The sequence below is a fragment of the Antechinus flavipes genome, chromosome 2 (genome assembly GCF_016432865.1).
Source record: "Antechinus flavipes isolate AdamAnt ecotype Samford, QLD, Australia chromosome 2, AdamAnt_v2, whole genome shotgun sequence".
Lineage (NCBI taxonomy): Eukaryota > Metazoa > Chordata > Mammalia > Dasyuromorphia > Dasyuridae > Antechinus > Antechinus flavipes.
In genome coordinates, this window is record NC_067399.1 from 569040413 (window position 1) to 569061550 (window position 21138).

The following is a 21138-nucleotide window of genomic DNA, read 5'->3' on the forward strand; positions in this document are numbered from 1 at the left end:
GTGAGGCATCAAAAAGGCTTAATGTAAGGGAACCTGAAGAAGCTTAGGAAAAAGGTGCTATGGATATTAACTCAAATTCCATTGGTGGAACTAAGGTAATAATAAAACAAATGTGTTGAGATTCACTGTGGTCATGCATAAGAGAAATACAGAGTAGAAAGGAACCCAGACTGATCATCTCTTTCATTACTCTGTCCTTGGATAACCCTGAAATCAAAATGCAAATGGAAAACCTGAGAAAGTAGGTGTTATTTAAGAGATAAAGAGATGTATCTTTAAACAGCTTCCAACCTACATGCAGTGGAAGGAAGGGTTACTAGCTAAGGGGAAACTATCCAATCAAGGCAGTTTTTATGGAGGCGGGGTTAAATCAATATCCTACATTTTAAATGTCCAAATGAGTACAGTCTCCCTCAAAGAAGTCCCTTGGAAAGCCCATACATTTATTCCAACACATTGCTCAAAACACTTTGAGAACAATTTTTTGGGAATTGTCTTCAGAACAATTCCTTTTGAATAATCTCATTGGTGACAAACCTTTTCTTCTTTGAGGATGGATTTGATTTTTGGATATCTGGAGTCAATTTGGGTCAAAAGTAAGAAGGAGCTACATGGTACAGTGGATAGAGCCCTAGTCCTGGACTCGGGAGGACCTGAGTTCAAGTCTGGCATCAAACACTTAACACTTCCTAGCTATGTGACCCTAGGCAAGTCACAACTCTAATTGCCTTGTAAAAAAAGAAGAAAGAAAGAAAGAAATTGAGAAGGAGGGGATTTCAAGTCAAATGACCTGGGTCTGGTTCTATATCCTATATGACTTTGGGCTAGTAACTCAAGCTCCCTGGGCCACCACTCACTTATCTATAAGACAAGGCATTTGGACTAGATAATCTTCAAAATCTCATGTAGGTTCCTGTTAAGGAGATCTGACCATACAAAGGGGAAAGTTGGCCTTCTTGTGTGGCCACAAACAGGACCTTGGAGGCTTTTGCCAAAGAAAAAGTCTAGATGTGTTTGAGCAGGAGTTGCACCACTGGAAGACTATATCAGCTCCCAAGGGAACTACTTTGAGGGGCATAACTGACTTAAATGAGATGAAGCAGGTTTAAAAGCACAAATTTCCCTCTTCCCCAGACCTCATTCTTTATATTTAGACCTGATTCAGTTACACTGGGAGCTCCTTGGAGTGAGGAGTTTCTGGATCTTGGTTTTGGTGCCTCCAAGCACCAGAAGCCCTCAGTTTTGCCCTCATGTTGGTCTCAGTGCTGGTGGTATCTTTCTGGCAAGCTGGAAGGGAGAGGGGGGAATCCATCTAAAGGATACCTAGGATTCTGTCAAAGCAATGAGTGATTATGTAAGTTGTAAGGAGACACAGAGGTCACTGGACTGAGTTCTCCTAAGATCCAGGATTTGCTTTTCTCTGGGGAGGCAGCAGGAATAAGCTGGGCATGGCAATTGTAGCAAGGTATGAGAGCTAACTGAAGGGACCAACCGAGGGCACCAAGGAAGGGCTGGTTACAGGGACTTGGACCTGGGTCAGTTCTTCTTGTAAAGCTGGCTGTGGTGGATCCGGTTGTAGATGGGCTCCATGACGCTGGGCCGGTAGAAGCTGTCACTCACACGGCGGGTGGGTTTCTCACGGTGGTAGGAGGAGAACATAGAACGGCTACTGGCAGGTGTGTCAGGCTCAAAGGTGGGGCCACGGTGAAGGGAGCTGCGCTGCTGGGGCACCTGGTCCAACACTTTCTGCTGTGTAAAGAGTTTGTCTTCTAGGCCCAGGAAGGAGAGAGCGTTGCAGTTCCGGGTACTCCTCAGGCTGCTACGGTGCAGGAGCTTGCTTGGGACCTCAGGGGTGGGAGAACTGGCCCCTTCACTTCGATCAGTGTCAGATGGAGGGTTATCTATATCCTGAAACTCGCTCTCCGGCTCCATCAGTGATAATCTGGGGAGCTGCAGAGGCAGGGGTCTAAGTTAGAGAGTAGGGCTTTCATTTGATAATGCTCCCCCTAATTCACCATCCCCTACTTTTTCTTCCACTCTCTCAGTTACGTTAGGTTCAATATTTTAAAAATTCATTTTACATTGATTGAACATCTGGCAAGACACAAGGCATTGTGAAGTAAACAGATGGCTCAAATTTCTATAGCACTTTAGGCTTTACAAAACCTTTTCCTCATAACTTTCTAATGTACACAGAACCCATGTTATTACCATCCTTGTTTTATAAATGAGAAAATAAACTCAAAGGTTAAGTGATTTCTGGTTGGGTTCAATGGCAAAGTTATACAAGGGCTGAAAATATCAGAGAGGTCCCAGGAACAACTGCTGGTCATAGCCATAGTTGCTAGAAAAACTTTCTAGTGATTGAAAAGGGTCCTGGATGGCTTTTGTGACTTGAGATGGCCACTTACACCCCTCCACTTTTGAGACTGACATCAAGTTGAAGGCCTCTGAGATAATAAAGTTCCCTCAGAAGTCCTCCATATGTCCATTAGGACATGACTGTCCCAATAGATCCCTTCTCAGAAGGGAGAATTGGCTCAGTAATATTTCCTGCAGTTTAATACCTGGAATTTGCATCATCTCTGGGGCAGCTTCTGAATGAAGTGCTTTCCTTTGCAATTATATCTGTATTCTAAAATCCCCTGTTTTGTATGAAAGTAGAGCAGCTACTTGCCATAATGGATAAAGGGCTAGACAAGAGTCAGGAAGACCAGAGTTCTAGCCCTGACTCAGACACTTATTGGCTCTATAATAATAATAATGTAAGATAATAATATAAGCAAGCCTCTCTCAGCTTTGGTTTCCTCATCTGTAAAATAGAAATAATAATTAGTACCTACTTCTCAGGGTAGAGAGGATCAAATGGGACAACAGACATTAGTACTTTACAAGCCTTAAAGTGCTATATGTACCCTAGCGATCAATTATAAATTCATAGTAGGGGATCAGAACAAGGGGGAGGGAAGAGAGAACAGAATAGCACCTGGAGAATTCAAGCACAGAAAGTAAAAGACTTCTGAAAATGAGGGAAGGAGATTGTAATTTATTTTTCTCTTAAAGCATTATACCCGGAGCTGGGAGAGGAACTTCTTGGGGAACTTGGCCTTAATTTGGGATCATGCAGTCCAGAAAGGTTTGTTTGGGTCCCAAAGGACTAAGAATCAGGAGAATCAGCAATATAGTCTGAGCTTTCCCACTAACTACCTAGGTATGCTGTAGGAAGAGATCAGAGGATCTGGCCTTACCACTTATTCCTTGTGACCTTAGAGAAGCCATTTAACTTTTTTGTTTCTTGATTTGTAAGATGAGAGTTGGGCTACATGGCCTCTAAGGTCCCTTCTACCTCTAAATTTGTATTCCTACGGCCCTGGGCAAGTCACTTAAAGACTCAGTTTCCCCATTTGTAAAATGAGAAGGGTAAAGTCTCTTCTAGCTCTCACATTCTACAATCCTCCCTCATCTAAGATGCTTGAGTTTATTCTCCCTAAACTCCTGAGGTGAACTCCAGTCCCGACATGGGGGCCCTAACCTCCACTCAAAATGATCCTCAGCCGTAAGAGCCAGAGAGGGAAAGAAGAAAAAGGAAAAAGCGAATCTAAAGATAAAGAACTGGAGAAGAATTCTAAAATCATCTAGACTGGCCCCCTTATTTTAAAAATGAGGAATTTGAAGTTTAGAAAGGGAGAATTCGACTAGGATAATGACTTAATATCCTTTCTGGCTTTAAAATTCAAGGATGCCATACTTTAAGTTGTTTCCTAAACTAGTTACTGAGAACTGAGATGTTTCCTTCTCCAGGCCTGATGAGAGGATTGAGCCAAGTATCCAACCTGATCTCAAGTTAGCACTCAGTCCTCAATGCCCTTCCTCATCTGGGCATATGCTCTGCATCCTCTCTTCCCCCACGTCCTCATCCTCCCAGTAGCCACTGGCCCTTCTCCAGGCCTCTGGGGTTGGGGTGGCCACAGGGACTACTTACTGGCACATAGTGCACCACTGTGTCCACCACATTGTCTGTGACTCCTTTCAGGGCATCTGATAGTGACATTGCCCTGCCTTTGGCAAAGGTTTCCTGACCAGAAGTAAGGTGAAGCAGTCTTCCAGCAGTGTTGTTCCAGATGGCAAAGGGCGCCCACTTGACAGTGGAGACGGTGGTCAAGTAGGCAGACTGCAAAGTGTGAACCACACTACCTAAGAGGCTCTGGTTACTGGGCCTGGTCTGTGAGCAAGAATTTGTGTCAGTGACTTCATCATGACCCCCCGACGCCCAACTACTGACCCCCTACCACTCTCCATCCCATCCAGATACTTTCTGTCACCTGTATCTTCCAGACCTTCCTCAGAGCTATATGGAACTAGTTTTGCTCCCAGATTTATGTGCCCACATTCATACCTATGGGCTCCTTCTACTCCCACCTCACTCTGTGGACATCTCTCTATGGGATTAGGGAAGCATAAATCCATTTCTGGGTCATGGTACAATGATAATGGAAAGAATATTCACTGGCTTTGGGCTCGAGGGATTGGATTCAAATTCTGACTTTGCTATTTACTATTTGTGTGTCTTGAACATACCACATAATCTTCTGGCTTACCCTTCCTCATCTGAAAAATGAAGGAGTTTATGTGACATGAGGCAGTTTGGTGTATAGTAAACACAATGCTATATTTGAAATAACCATCTATATTCCTTCTATCCTAAATCTAATTAGCTTGGACCTTCCCCTTCCACTCCTCCTCTCCCTTTACCTGCCTTAAAAGATACAACACCACTTGGCTTATTCTTTTCACCTCATTTAATTTGTTCTCCTCCTTCCTCATTTCAAGGTTTTCTTCGTCCTCCTCCTCTTCCTCCTCCTCGTCCTCCTCTTCGTCCTCCTCCTCTTCCTGAGCCTGGTTGTATTGCCAGTTTCCCCTTGATGTGGATCGGGGTCTTGACACGACCTCCAGGGCAGCCGACACACCCCACTGGGCCATACTGCTCTGTAAGGAGGCCAAACAACAGAGGATGAGCAAGGGTGGAAATCGGGGTTAGGAGGGTCAGGAAGAGGCAATAGCCCAAAGGGAAGGCACACAGACCCTGCCAATCCTCCTGATACCTAGACTCAGAACTACACAGATCTTCTCAGAATAAATGTTGCTTTGTGGAAGAACCCATGGGTATTTGTTATTGTTATGCAATTGCTTCAGTTGTCTGTTACTCTATGGGATTCCATTTTGGGGTTTCCTTGGCAAGGATACTGGATGCCATTTCCCTCTCCAGCTCATTTTACAGATGAAGAACTGGGGTAAACAGGGTTGGATGACTTGCCCAGGGTCACATAGATAGTACACATCTGAGACCAGATTTGAACTTGAAATTTTTGAGTCTTCCCGACTTCAGGGCCACTGGGATGTCCATTGCATCACCTCATTTCCAGGCATGTATGTACATATATGTAAATACAACTGTTCAGATTTTAAGAAAAAAAAGGTATATTTTAAGCAGTTTTGAAGCAAATCCCTTTCCTTACCCAACCTCAGTTTCCTCATCTTTAAGATAAAGTGAAGAATTGCAATTCTTTCTGACTCAGAGGAAAGTATTTTTTAAATGGCCAAGGACTCTATAATGTGAGCTATTATCAAATACTACACAAGCAATGCTTTCTCGACTCTACTATTTGTTACCATTGGGACCTTGAGTAAAGAACTTAACTTTACTGGGCTCATCCGTGAAAATGAGAGTGTTGGTCCTCTAAGGTTCCTTCCAATTTTAAATTCTCTGATCTTAGGATCCCAACAAGCCTTTGTAGTCAGGAGCTCCCAGTCCATACTGGGAAATGAGTTCTTTATTTTGGTAAGCTTAAATTAGGAGTGAGGCACTGAGCATAGAAAGCAGGAGCAGTGGAGATACTGAGATGAGTCGTGCATATCAATTCTTGGGTTGAGTGATTTGGAGACCAAGTGGAAACTCACCAATGGAGCCACACCTGGGATCCACTTGGCTAACGCATGGCCCCAGCGGAGGGTCTGGATAGTCGTCTGAAAAGTATGCTGGGAGATATTGTTGGTTAAAGTTCCAATTCTTTGAAGGAAGCTGGGCTTTGGCTTTAGCAGCTTCTGCTGAACTTGGGGAGGACTAGGGCGCTCCAGAACTGGGGCTGCATTGGAATTGGAATAGGAGAAAAGAAAAACCAAATAAATGGTGAGGAGTGGATCCATGATATCTGGAAATATTAAGACTATATTTTGGGGAATCAGAATGGCCTAAGGAAGGTGTTCTTAACCTGGAGTCCATGGACCCCAATAGGTCTATGAATAGAATCTGGCCATCTGTGATCTTGAATGGAGAAAAAAAAATAAAATCTTTATTTTACTACTCTCTAAAGTTTAGGCAACAATTAGGCAATGAATGTAGGCAACAAACTCTAGTAAGTTTATATTTTATATTATTCTTATTATATTATATAATAAAATTATATTTTATATTATATTACATCCTAAGATATTGCCAACACTCATTGCTACTTAAAAATTGCTGATTATTATTAAATTGTTGCTAGAAATATTACTATAATTTTTTAATGTTTTGATCATTATTTCAATATAACCAGTTTTCTTCATCAGCCAATTACTTTATTTTATATTTTTAAAAACATTATTCTGAGAAAGGATCTATAGGCTTCATCAGACTGCTAATGGGGCCAATGACACAAAAGAGGGACCCTTAATTTAAGGAAAAGATGGATGAATTGGGTACTTGATTCTAGTCTCTATTTTGCCATTAACTTGAAATATGACCTTAATATGTGATTTTAGACAAATCACTCCCACTTTCCAGGTCTCAGATGACTCTCATTCTGGGTCTTCATTTGCAGAATGAAAGAGTTGATCTGGAAGCTTTTAACAATCTCTAATTTTCATGCATACTGATGTATGATCTGAAGACTCCACATTTCATTCTTTCAAATTATATCCATATGAGACTTACATGAACTGATGCTGAGTGAAATGAGCAGAACCAGGAGATCATTATATACTTCAACAAAGATACTGTATGAGGATATATTCTGATGGAAGTGGATCTCTTCGATAAAGAGAGCCTTAATTGATCAAAGATGGACAGAAGCAGCTACGCCCAGAGAAAGAACACTGGGAAAAGAATATAAACTGCTTGCATTTTTGTTTTTCTTCCCGGGTTATTTATACCTTCTGAATCCAATTCTCCCTGTGCAACAAGAAAACTGTTCGGTTCTGCACACATATATTGTATCTAGGATATACTGCAACCCATTCAACATGTAAAGGACTGCTTGCCATCTGGGGGAAGGGGTGGAGGGAGGGAGGGGAAAAATCGGAACAGAAGTGAATGCAAGGGATAATGCTGTAAAAAATTATCCTGGCATGCGTTCTATCAATAAAAAAATTATTTTAAAAAATTATATCCATAGAACTTGAGAACTGGCAGCACTCTTAGGATCATTTTGTCCAAGTCCCTAAATTTTGTAGATGAAGTGGCTGAAGTCCAGAAAGATTAACACAATTACAAGGGCCCTACAATAATAGAACAATGAGGCCTGGTCTCCCAATTCCTGATCTACCAATTATATTCTGATTCCTCAATGGAATCCAGGTTAGTAGAAGAGATGAACTCATTTGTAGAAAGATGGGTGATAGTTAAGGTTCCTTCTATCTTGAAGGCTCCACATCCCTAACCTGTCCACACCATTTCTGATTTTCTGCAAACTGAGAGAATCTGGCATTCTCAAGCAGAATGGTTCTGCTTAGTTTCTATCTTGCTCCCCATCTCTCCCCCCCTCGCCCTCACCCACCCACCCTGCTCAGCTTTCTGGATATTGGATACCTGGGTTTTCCTTGGGTGCTGGCATCAAGTAGTTCACCACCTTCTCAACATTGCTTAAGGCCAAGTCTGCTCCTCCAGCTGCCAACTGACCCACTCGGGTGCTGGAGGCATAGTCAGCTGTGTCCCGTGCCATGCCCCAAGCAAGCTCACAGCCTGCCAAAGCTGCCCCCAGGACCTTATCTGAAGTGCTGGCAATGGGGACACTGAAGCTGTTCCTGGCACTTCGGATCCTGGTGGAGATGGTGTCTTTTAGTTCAGAAGCAATCTGTAAGCAACAAAACTCACCCTCAAAAATATATTTTTTAAAATGTTATTTTAGAGCATTTTAAACTGTCATCATGCATCTGCCAGATCCTAATTTGCACTAGATTTGTTGTCTGTATAGCTACCATAACTCCTGTACTAAAATGTAAATTCCTTTAGGGGAGGAATTATGTCATATATTTGTATCTCTCCCTTACTACCAAGGATAGATTTAGAGTTGAAAGGGACTCTAAAAGCAATAAAATCCAACCAATTTATTTAACAATTGGGGGAACTGAGTCAGAAAAAGGTTAAATGATTTATCCTGGATTACCCAGCTAATAAGTATCTGAGGCAGGACTTAAATCCAGGTCCTCTTGTCTGAGTGCAATTTTCTATCCACTATATCATACTTAATACCTATCTATTGAATAAAGGAGGAATTTTTTGTAAAGTTCTAGGTATTGAGGGCTCAGAGCATCTCTTCTCTGTTCCACATTTCAAGGCTGTTAGTGTTTGGATGAACGTCTAGAGGTGGTTTTAGCTGTAAAATGGATCCATCCCTTTCCTATGACAATTGCAGCTATACTTTCTAGCTCCTTTTCCCTAAGAACATGAATCTCAGCTCCTAGGGGATCTTGCCTATTTTATGCTATAGCCTTAAGGGACATTGTGTCCCAGTCACCTAGGCTCATAAACTTTAAATCTCCTTTGACTCTTGATTCCAAGTGCAATCATTTCTATTTCCGAAACATCTACACAATAAGTTCCTCCTCTCCTTTCCTGAGTGCAATTATCCTGATACAAACCCTTTTATCTCTTCTTGTTGGGACTTTTATAATAGCCTGCTAGTGATCTTCCAGACTCCAATCTTTTCATTCTCCAATATATCCTTCAAGCTATTGTTCTAGTAATTTTTCTAACATGCTGCCACTGCTTTATTAAAAAATTTTCAGTGATTCCCCATTGTCTACCAAATAATTTTAAATTCTTGATCCTGAAAGTCAAGGCCTTACAACCTACTTTACCCTACCTCTCTAGAATTATGCCCTAGTACACCCTTTCACATACTCTGTTCCAGCCAAATTGGACTACTGTCTTCTACTAAATTAACCAAAACAAGGTTACAGAAACCATGGAAAACTCATAAGAACACCCAATCTGAGGAACACAGGGTCAAAGAGACAATAGGACTTAGCTACAGGCTTCAATGAGATGATGTTTTCATAAAGAAGGATTGAATCTTTTAGCAACTCTCCACTCCCCTCAAAAGATTATCTTATTCTTTCTGAAGAAAGTAATTCTGTAGTATTGGCTAAAAAATAAAGTTGTGGATCATTGGAATAAATTAGATATATATGACACAATAATCAAGGCCTACAGCAACCTAGCATTTGATAAACCCCCAAACTCTAGCTTCTAGAATAAGAACTCATTCTTTGATAAAAATTGCTGGGAAAACTGGAAAATAATATGTTCAAAAGTTGACATAGACTTACATCTCATACCTCGTACCAAAATAAAGTCAAAATGGATACAAGATTTGGGCATAAAGGATGAAAACTATAAACAAATTAGGAGAACAAAGAATAATTTACTTATCACATCTCTGGAGAAGGAGGAATTTATGACCAAAGAAGAACTAGAGAGCATTATGAAAGGTAAAATGGTTATATTGATAAAAAAGGTTTTACATAAAACTAACAGAAACAAGATTAAAAATGAAGCACAAAGCTAAAAAAAAATCTTTACAACCAGTATTTTTGATAAAGGTCTCATATCTAAAATATATAAAGAACTGTGTCAAATTTATAAAAATACAAGTCATTCCCCAAATGACAAATGGTCAAAGGATATGAACAGATAATTTTCAGATGGTGAAATTAAAATCATCTGTAGTTATATGAAAAAATACTCTAAATCACTATTGATTAGAGAAATGCAAATTAAAACAACTCTGAAGTACCACTTCACACTTCTCAGAATGGCTAAGATGACAGAAAAAGATAATGATAAATGTTGTAGAGAATGTGGGAAAACTGGGACATGAATGCATTGTTGGTGGAATTGTGAAATGATCCAAACATTCTGGAGAGCTATTTGGAACTATGCCCAAAGAGCTATAAAACTCTACATACTCTTTGACTTAGCAGTGTCATTACTGGGTCTGTATCCCAAAGAAATCATAGAGGAGGGAAAAGGACCCACATGTGCAAAAAATGTTTGTAGCAGCTCCTGTTGTGGCAGTAAAGAATTGAAAAATGAGTAGATGCCCATCATTTGGGGAATGGCTGAACAAGTTATATGTATATGAAGGTAATGGAATATTATTGTTCTATAAAAAATGATGAACAAGTTGATTTTAGAAAGACCTGGAAAGATTTATAGGAACTGATGCTGAGTGTCACAAGCAGAACCAGGAATACATTGTACACTATAATAGCAAGAATATACAAAGATCAACTATGAAAGGCCTGGTTCTTCTCAGTAGTTCAATGACACAAAGCTATCCCAATAGATTTTAGACAGAAAATGTCATCTGCATCCAGAAAAAGAACTAAGGAGACTGAATGTAAATCAATAATACTATGTTCACTTCTTTTCTTTTTTAAATCTCTCCCCTGGTTTTCCCCTTTTGCTCTGATTTTTCTCTCCCAATATGATTTATAAAGCAATGTATTTTAAAAATAAATTAAAAAAGAAAAGAAAAGAAAGTAATTCTGAGATCTAATGGGGTGGGGGATAGGAGTGAATGTTTTGATTACTTGAAAAGGAAGCAGGTCATGAGATACAAAACATGGAGAAGAGATTTCCTCACCTTTTCTGGAGGGTATTGGAGAGCAGGAATCTTTTCTTCCAAGTGGTCTAATCCACGGCAGGCTAGCTCATTGGCAGCTGTGACTAAAGAAAAAAACAGCACTGAAGTTAACAAATCCACTTTATTTTGAGAAACTGGAGTTTACTGGGAGAAATATAAGGATATAGAATATTGTCAAATCACATATCACAGAATACGTGTCATCTCCATGAACAGATCTGAATCCTAGAGTTTAATCCCAAATAACACCATCTCCTGGGTCCTTTGGTTGAGACTGACCTGTAGCCATTTTCACTTCTAGATCAGCTTTGGGGATATATGATAGGTTGGGAAAAGATGGTCTTTTATCTATAGTTGGAGAACTGAAGGCTAGTGGGTAATCTAGTAAATAGAGATTGCTTTTTACAAGTTTTCTTCTTTATTAGCTTGTGAAGTCTCAGGGACTGGAATCCTTATTCATTGAACCAGGAATATCAGGTGAAACAAAAATTTGCTTGGCCTTTTGAAGTATTCTAAAATTTCAGTTAGATTTTGCTTAAAATCTTAAACAAGATCATAAAGGCTTGGACCCAGGACCAAGGTCTTTAAGTATGACTCTTTTTACTGTCAAGCTCTGGAGGTCTCTGAGATACACCTTTCCTTAAGAGAGTAGAGATGCTGGACCAGCTGAAATCTAAGTGAAAATTTTATTCAATATAGAGAGAACAGTGGACTCTTCAATATTCATTTAATAACTTATGAATTTTTTAGAGCTGTAACTATAGACTCTGAATCCATGCCAGATTACATTGCTTCATTGCTCTCAATGGATATATTACTTAATTTAGTAGTTTGCCTTTTACTAGCATCTTCTACTATCCAGTACGTTCAGGTCTCTTTCCATACCACTCTTCCAAAACAATTTCAATACTTTAGTGGAAATGTCAGTAGAAATAAAGGATTCTCTGAGGGCTAAGAAAAGTCGGACAGACAAATAGTTCCAAGTTTCTGCAACTCACATTGTGTTGACAGCCGTCGGACCACAGGCTCCATGCTCCATGCAGCTAGGTTGCTAGCTCCTTGTACACCTTTCTCATAGGCATTACATACAGAGGCCACAAGAGGATGAGCTTCCTTGGTGCTGGTGTAGGTCTTTTGGAAACACTCACAGGTGCCACTTACCACAGGCAGCTGAAAGACTCTCTGAAGAACATTTTCTTGCTCCTAATAAGAAAAGGAAGCATTATGGACCCACACTTAACACCATACGCCAAGATAAGATCAAAATGGGCTCATGATTTAGGCATAAAGAATAATATTATAAATAAATTAGAAGAACATAGGATAGTTTACCTCTTAGACCTGTGGAAGTGGAAGGGATTTGTGACCAAAGAAGAACCAGAGATCATTATTGATCACAAAATAGATAATTTTGATTATATCAAGTTAAAAAGCTTTTGTACAAACAAAACTAATGCAGACAAGATTAGAAGGGAAGCAATAAACTGGGAAAACATCTTTACAGTTAAAGTTTTTGAAAAAAGCTTCATCTCCAAAATATAGAGAGAATTGGCTTTAATTTACAAGAAATCAAGCCATTCTCCAGTTGATAAATGGTCAAAGGATATGAACAAACAATTTTCAGATGATGAAATTGAAACTATTTCTATTCATATGAAAAGGTGTTCCAAATCATTATTGATCAGAGAAATGCAAATTAAGACAACTCTGAGATATCATTACACACCTGTCAGACTGGCTAAGATGACAGGAAAAAATAATGATGAATGTTGGAGGGGATGTGGGAAAACTGGGACACTGATGCATTGTTGGTAGAATTGTGAATGAATCCAACCATTCTGGAGAGCAATTTGGAACTATGTTCAAAAAGTTATCAAACTGTGCATACCCTTTAATCCAGCAGTGTTACTACTGGACTTATATCTTAAAGAAGGGGAAGGGATCTGTGTGTGCAAAAATGCTTGTGGCAACCCTTTTCATAGCCTAGAAACTGGAAATTGAATGGATGCCCATCAATTGAAGAATGGCTAAGTAAATTGTGGTATATGAATGTTATGGAATATTATTGTTGTATAAGAAATGACTAGCAAGATGAATAGAGAGAGTCTTGGAAAGACTTACATGAATTGATACTAAGTGAAATGAGCAGAACCAAGAGATTATACACTTCAACAACAATACCATATGAGGATCAATTCTGATGGAAGTGGCTATTTTCGGCAATAAGAGGATCCAATTAAATTCCAATTGATCAGTGATGAACAGAACCAGCTACACCCATCAAAAGAACACTGAGAAATAAGTGTGGACCACAACATAGTATTTACACTCTTTCTATTATTGTTAGCTTGAATTTTTATTTTTCTTCCCAGGTTATTTTTACCTTTCTAAATCCGATTTTTCTTGTGCAACAAGAGAACTATATATGTACACATATATTGTACTTAAGATATATTTTAATATGTTTAACATGTGTGAAACTGCCTGCCATCTAGGGGAGAGGGTAAAGGGAAGGAAGGGAAAAGGTGGATTAGAAGTGTTTGCAAGGGTCAGTGTTGAAAAATTACTCATGCATATATTCTGTCAATAAAAAGCTATAATTAAAAAAAAGAAAAGGAAGCATCAATTTCCTCATTTTCCCCTTCTTTCCCTCTAACCACCCTGCCATTTCTGTCAGCAGAACCTTATATTCACCTTTTCCTTACATTAGATTGTGTTAACCCAACTCAGGCATGCACTTAAAGGAAAGATTAAAAGGAATAAAAGGAATTCAGCAAAAATTCCACCTGTTTAACAAAAACATCACCTCTAGCATTTACCAGTATTACAGCCACTGCCTGTCCGGTGAGCTATTAATTTTAACAGCTGCAGTATCCTGACGGTGCAAAGGCAGAAGTAAAGAGTTACTGTCAAAATCAAGAAAATGTATTCTGCCAAGGCCTCTAGACATTCCACTTTTTACATGTGAAAGGGCATGGGTAGAGAAATTAAGATGGTACACATGAATGTAAAGAACCTATTAGTTACAGTCCAGGTTTTCAGCAAAAGCCAACTTCTTTTTGTTAAGTAACCAAGCTCTCTCTTTCTCTCTTTATAATATATATATATATATATATATGTATATATATATATATATATATATTTTTTTTTCCCTCATTCCAACTGAAATAAAAGTACATCTTTTCCAGAAAGACTTCCATGATGAACAATATACAATTTTTCAATCTACTAGCAAAATCTCTTGCCTTAAATTATCCAGAAGTATTTTGTCTGTTTCACTTCATCACGTCTGGTGTTCTAAACATTTTTTGGACTTTTTGATGTCATAATTGAAGTTGTTTGAACTTCAGTGCACATAAATTTAGTTTAGAGAAAAAATGGAAACTTAAGAGTTAGAAAATACCTTAGAGGCTATCTAGCCCAACTTCCCAACCAATTCAAGAATTCCATCTACAAAATAAGAGATAGTCAATCATCTGTAGCTTATGTACATCTAATAATTGGGAGTTTACTACTTAATGAGGCAGACCTTCCACAATTAGATGCTTATAACTAATGTACTAAAAAGTTCTTATATATGTGGAAATTTTTTCACTATAACTATTATCTATTGCCAGTAGTAATGCCCTCTAAATAACATAGAATACCTACTCTTTCTTTTACTTGACAGTTCTTTCAATAACTGAAGAAAGGTATTATATCTCCCTTTCATCTTTTTACTTCTTCAGGTCAAACATCTCATTTACTAATATGACATCAGTTTTAGATTCCTCACTATCCTGTTACTCTCTGGTTTGTCAGTGTCTCTCTTAAAATATAGCACGCCAAATTAAACATTATTTCAGATTTTGCCTAATTAAACACAGAGTACCATGGAATAATTACTTCCCATAATATAGATGCCATATACCTTTTAAAATATAGCCTACTATTTTTAGCAGCTTCATCATGCTGTGGGCTCAAGTTCAGCTTGTGGATAGCAGAAATATCTATATCTTTTTCAAATGAATTACTGCCAACCTAGATCTTCCCTATACTTCCCTATATATTATTCACAATAATTTTGTGAATCTAAAGATGAGACTTTATATGTGTCACTTGTTAAATATAATTTTGTTGGGTTTAGTTAGTTTTCCAACCTGGGAGTTAATACAATAAAAAAAACTGAATCAAGATTCAAAATTAACTATCCTTTTCAGATTTATGTCACATGTGAATGATATAGTTACTTCCAAAATGCTAAATGGTACTGGATGAAGGGCAAAGAGCTGTGGTACTTACTAGAAATTTCATTCCAAGTTAACTCAACTACAATGTTCCTGAGGTTCCCTGGTTAAGTCATCTGTGAATCTAGTTAACACATGATCTATTTTATCTACATGTAACTATTTTGTCTACATGTATCTAAAATATCTTGCATATCCCTGAACTATTGACAATTAACCTTATCAACTGAAAGAAGTTAATTTGACATGATTTGTTTTCAGAGAATCTATACTGGCTTCTAGTAATTACTTGAATCTTTTCTAAATGTTCACAAAAATGTTTAATTTTGTTAAAGTTGTACCAAACTTACCAGTTTATAGTTCCAGAATCTACTCTTTTTCCTATTTTGAAAATCAGGACAAGTTAAGAAAAAGGTGTTTAAAAAAATACAAATGACTGTATCATCTAGTTGATGATATAATTTTGCCTCATACTCTTGGTTCCCCCATATGCCTAACATTCAGGAAAATGAGAGCACTGAGCTCTATGTCTTTGTTCAAACTCTTAAAAGAATAGTAGTGGAAGAGAACATATTAGCATAATCATAAACTCAGACATATTGGACTCAAAAAATAAATTTCAATGGTAATACAATGTCTTTGATTAATCTCTGTATCTAAGTGTCACTAAGTACTAAAGGGTATTTGATGATGAAGATTAATTCTTTCATCAATATAAAGTTATAATAGTAGTATTGAATTACCTTTTATGATGGTGAAAGAGAACAGACCCAGGAAGAAGAACCAAATTCAGATTACAGAGATCTGAGGGTGGAACATAGGATCCTTAACACTAGAATATCCTTTACATACTAATCCAACAACCCAATCACCAAGGTTAGTTAGTTAGATATCTAGGAATGGCAAATCCCTTTCTTGTTATGAATTTCACCCAAATGGAAAATCACCTTTCCTTATACTGCATATTTAATGGGTTTTCTTTTTTCCTTTTTACTGAATTTGATTCTGATGCTTCTGCATCTCTGTCTCTCAACTAGGAAGAATTGGAGAAATGTTATGAATTTTCATGGGCTTGAGACAAGCTCTCATAGTCATAAATATAGGTTTCTCTGTCATAATTTGTTTTTTTTTTTGTTCAAAACATGACCACAGTAATGTTAAAACACATAGTGATAAAGTTATTTTATTTATCAAGCAACCTGAGTTCAGGAACCTTAGACACAGTAAGAGAAGGCAAATTAAAACAGGACAAGCAGTCATATTTTGGGTTTAAGAGATTAACACGAACTTTCTGTACTTTCCTGATCTAGAAGGGGAAAATTTATCTGTCAAAGAGATATGTTTGATGACTAATTACCAAATAATTTATGTGTTTATGACAAAAGTATTCTAAGCATCCCTCTCCCTGGGGTAAATCTGAAACTAGAAAATTATATGGATATAAGCAAGAAAATACTCTCTGGGATACCTTATACAGAAATTTTGGACATAGTTGAGAGGAATCATTTGTGGAAGAGTCAAAATATAAAGTGGTGCTAAGATGGTAAGGCCTCCTATTCTGAATGACTTTATGTTTACCTAATTGAGATGAAGGTCTTGCTGCCAGGTATCTTCAGGTCCCTTCGGTCTATGGCTCTTTGTGGCATTCATAAGAATTACTCTAGCACAGTGGTGTTTTAGGGCTAACTTTAGCATAAGGAAGAGCATTAGTTCAGAGACATAATTTTGAAATTCCACAAACGACATGATGTGAAGTGAGTCTGAATCAAAGATCCTACTGGTCACTGACACACATCCTTATAAGTGCTGAAATATTTCATGTAACAGAAATTCAGAGATACTTTAAAGATACTTAAATCTTGTGATACATTAAATCACTTAACATTAGCTATATTGTAGTATAGTAGAAAAAAGACTTGAAGCTAAGCTCAAAATCTAACTTACTCTGAGCTTGAGCAAAGTTATTTTCACTTTTGTGGATATCACTTTCTCATCTGTAAAATGAAGATGATGATGATCTCTAAGATTCCTTCTAGTTGTAAAATCCCATAATCCTATTTTTAAAACTTTTTTCTATGATTACTAATATAACTGTAGAATGATTTTTAAAAAAACCATATTTCCAACTAGTATTTTTCCATCACCTTCCTTAAGTACTTTGCAGATATCCATTCAAATCTAGGTATATTCTGTTATTGAATCCCTAAAAATATACACCGTGCATATTCTATTTCCCCACCCATAGGTTCCCATTAATTGTTTCAAATATACACAACTTACTGGGTGGTTTCCATCCATCGTGGTCCGGCTCCTGTCGACAGCCATCTCAATACTTCAGTCTGTAAAGCAGAGGATTCCATGACTTTTAGTGTCTGTCTCTATACTCCCAAGCTCAATCCCCCTCAATACTTGAGGTTCTGGGGATAGGCCATTACAGTGAGTGGTTGAAGGTTCTGGTTCCTGGGATAGGAAATATCGCACAAAACTACTGCACAGAGGTTAAATTCAATCCTTCCGTATATCTCAAGAGCAAAGCTTCTACTATCTACAGTGATAGACTGCAGCTGGTCAACACAGCACAAAGCCAAAGGCCCAGGGAGATCAGGAAGGGAACAAGGGGTATTAGCAAAGCTGTTGTCTGTTAGTAAAACTAGGAGGAAAGAAAGCAAATGAGGTAAGACTCTGCTTTAGGTTTAATATAAAAGATACTGGATTCTTCTTTCTACAGACCAAGACATCATCTTAAAGTTCCTTTTTACCACATTGAGATTTAGAAAGCAGTCAGTTTGGAAACCAACTGAGTCTTCCTCCTGAAGGAAGGCAGAATGGAGAGGTATTTGCCTGGTTCCATTGTACCTGACATACTTGCAACCAAAAGCTAAAAGTTCCTGTCAAAATCCCAATTACTTCACAATTAGTGCCCTTCTCCTGTTACAATCTCAAGGGCTATCATGACACCCAGCAATTTCCCAAGAGCACTTACCACTAGTTCTGTTCCTCCTAAACAATGGAAACAGCACAAATAAGATAGATGTCTTCCTAGCAGACTTTACTACTTGCTACCCCTCCAACTCACTCCACCTGACTAGTTACCCTGCACTGGATCAGCTACCCAGCAGAATTTGCAGGGTGAACAACTTCTTAGGCAATATTATCTCCAGTAACTCTGAGAAGTCAAATCTTGAGAAGACCTAATCACTTCTCAGCCAAAGGAAAGAGGGGACAAAGGAGGTGTGTCAGTTGGCTACCATAGTAATTTGACCAATGGTCCCCCTGGACAAATCCTAACTTTTACACGGATGATTGGATAACTAAGGGGGTGGTTCCTAGAGTTGAAGAGGATCCAGTTTTAGAGAAAATGCTATGCCAGGCTTTGAAAGTGAAGATCAACAAATATTCTTTTTTTTTTAACTTACTAGTATTTTATTTTTTTTCCAATTACATATATAGTTTACATTTATCTTTGTAAGATTTTGAGCTCCAAATTTTTTTCCCTTCTTCCTTCCCCCTACCAAGATAGCAAGCAATCTGATATAAGTTATATATATACAATCATGTTAAACATATTCCCATATTAGTAATGTTGTAAAAGAAGGCCCAGAACAAAAGGGAAAAACCACAAGAAAAAAAATCCCCAAAGTGAAAATAATGATTCGATCTGCACTCAGACTCCATAGTTCTTTCTCTTGATATGGTCAGCATTTTCCATCACAAGTTTCTTGGACTTGTCTTGGATCATAAAATTGCTGAGAAAAGCTAAATCTGTCACAGCTGATCATTGCGCAGTATTGTTGTTACTGTGCACAATGGTCTTTTGGTTATACTCACTTCACTCAAAATCAGTTCATTTAAGTCTTTCCAGGTTTTTTTGAAATTTACCTGCTTATAAGCACATTTCTTATAAAATAATCGTATCCCCTTATAATCATTTACTACAATTTGTTTAGCCATTTCTCAATTGATGGATATTTCTTCAATTTCCAATTCTTGGGCAACAAATATTCTGAAGCATACCCCATACTTTTTGAAGTCTAGGTCTCTGAATGATGTCAATATCCCTTAAACCCTTATTTCCTAATTTAGTTCCCTTTCCACAAAAAGTGCTATCAGTGTGACAATTTCCAGTTAACCAATCTAATTCTTGCAATTTCTTTCAGTTGCTCCTAAAAGGAAACCTTGAGGCTGGATATTTTGACAGGTGAATTCCCTGAGATGATCTCATAATGAATTTACCTTAATTACCCTTGCTTGTGAATATGAAACTAAGCTACTCAGTATAGAAGGGACTTTAAACAGAACATTTAGCACTAAACTTATCCAATTTGTGTCTCTATTCTGCTCTTTAATGTATTTTGCTGGACTTAATTCACCAGGTAATTCTTAAGTTATAAAATGTTCCCAAAGTATAGTGCAGGAGTGACAATTTTTTTCCAAGCCTGGAGAAGTTTGTTCTACAAACAATAGAGGGCAGACAAATAAAAATATACTTATCCATCTCTCTTTACATAAGAGGGCAAAGCAAACATAATAGTGCTGAGGAGTTAATATTGGGTAGGCCCTAGAGAGACAAACAGGAAGGTTAAATTCACAGGAAGGTACATAAATATTCGGCTTCAGGCTTATATCTTGATTGAGAAGTTGGGACAAGATAAAAATTTATTTTCCTTGCTATTAATAGGAATATAATTATCTCACATCTGCCAGACTGTCCAAACCTCAGTGACTTGTGACAGGTTCAATGGTGGTGGCAAACAGGTAAGAAGACAGAGAAAACTAAGTAGCTGACCTTGTACCTAGAGCCTTAAGTACAAAGAAGTTTATAGTTATTGCTAAAGAATTTTTTAAATCCTTGGTTTATAAAACTGTGAAAAGAATGTAGATGACTCATATGAAAGTGTTCCAAATCACTATTGATCAGAGAAATGCAAATTAAGACAACTCTGAGACACCACTACACACCTGTCAGATTGGCTAAGATGACAGGAAAAAATAATGATGAATGTTGGAAGGGATGCAGGAAAACTGGGACACTGATGCATTGTTGGTGGAGTTGTGAAGGAATCCAACTATTCTGGAGAGCAATCTGGAATTATGCCCCAAAAGTTACCAAACTGTGCATACCCTTTGATCCAGCAGTGTTACTTCTGGGCTTATATCCCAAAGAGATACTAAAGAAGGAAAAGGGACCTGTATGTGCCAAAATGTTTGTGGCAGCCCTGTTTGTAGTGGCTAGAAGCTGGAAAATGAATGGATGCCCATCAATTGGAGAATGGTTGGATAAACTGTGGTATATGAATGTTATGGAATCTTATTGTTCTGTAAGAAATGACCAGCAGGATGAATACAGAGAGGACTGGAGAGACTTACATGAGCTGATGCTAAATGAAATGAGCAGAACTAAGAGATCATTATATACTTCAACAACAATACTGTATGAGGATGTATTCTGATGGAAGTGGATTTCTTTGACAAAGAGAAGATCTAACTCAGTTTCAATTGATCAATGATGGACAGAAGCAGCTATACCCAAAGAAAGAACACTGGGAAATGAATATAAACTGTTTACATTTTTGTTTTTCTTCCCGGATTTTTATCTTTTGAATCCAATTCTTCCTATGTAACAAGAGAACTCTTCAGTTCTGCACACATATATTGTATCTAGGATATAATGTGACATATTTAACATGTATAGGACTGTTTGCCATCTGGGGGAGGAGATGGAAGGAGGGAGGGGAAAAATCGGAACAGAAGTGAATGCAAGGGATAATGCTGTAAAAAATTACCCAGGCATGGGTTCTGTCAATAAAAAGTTATAATTATTTTTTAAAAAAATGTAGGAGATGCCCTCTGATCACACTCCCAGTTTCAGGACAAATTCTTAATAAGATTAGATTCTGCAACCAGTCGGGAACAGAGGTCAGTTTATAAGTGTTTGGCATGAGGCCAGAGGGAACATAGGGCTCAATTTGTAAAATTTTAGCTCTGCAGAGGGAGCTAGGTTTTTT

General features: G+C 37.9%; 1 protein-coding gene across 1 annotated transcript; it reads right to left on the reverse strand.

The window, feature by feature from the left end:
- Positions 1–422: 422 nt before the first annotated feature.
- PLIN1 (perilipin 1) lies at positions 423–20692 on the reverse strand. The gene is made up of 9 exons (XM_051981089.1): positions 18117–20692; positions 17414–17472; positions 11906–12110; positions 10908–10990; positions 7847–8111; positions 5959–6143; positions 4795–4986; positions 3983–4222; positions 423–1950 (listed from the first exon to the last, which is right to left on the reverse strand). Exons 2-9 carry the CDS (start codon positions 17456–17458, stop codon positions 1537–1539), a joined length of 1629 nt encoding a protein of 542 aa, XP_051837049.1. The 5' UTR covers positions 17459–17472; positions 18117–20692; the 3' UTR covers positions 423–1536.
- Positions 20693–21138: the final 446 nt, after the last annotated feature.

Bases quoted from the DNA above. Each gene is read 5' to 3' on its own strand.
- PLIN1 (XM_051981089.1), bottom strand. From the start codon at position 17,458: ATGGCTGTCGACAGGAGCCGGACCACGATGGATGGAAACCACCCA. The intron at 10,991-11,905 runs GTGAGTTGCAGA...TTTTTTCTTTAG, and splicing joins CCGACGGCTGTCAACACAAT to TCACAGCTGCCAATGAGCTA. The intron at 8,112-10,907 runs GTGAGGAAATCT...TGTTGCTTACAG, and splicing joins TCCAATACCCTCCAGAAAAG to ATTGCTTCTGAACTAAAAGA.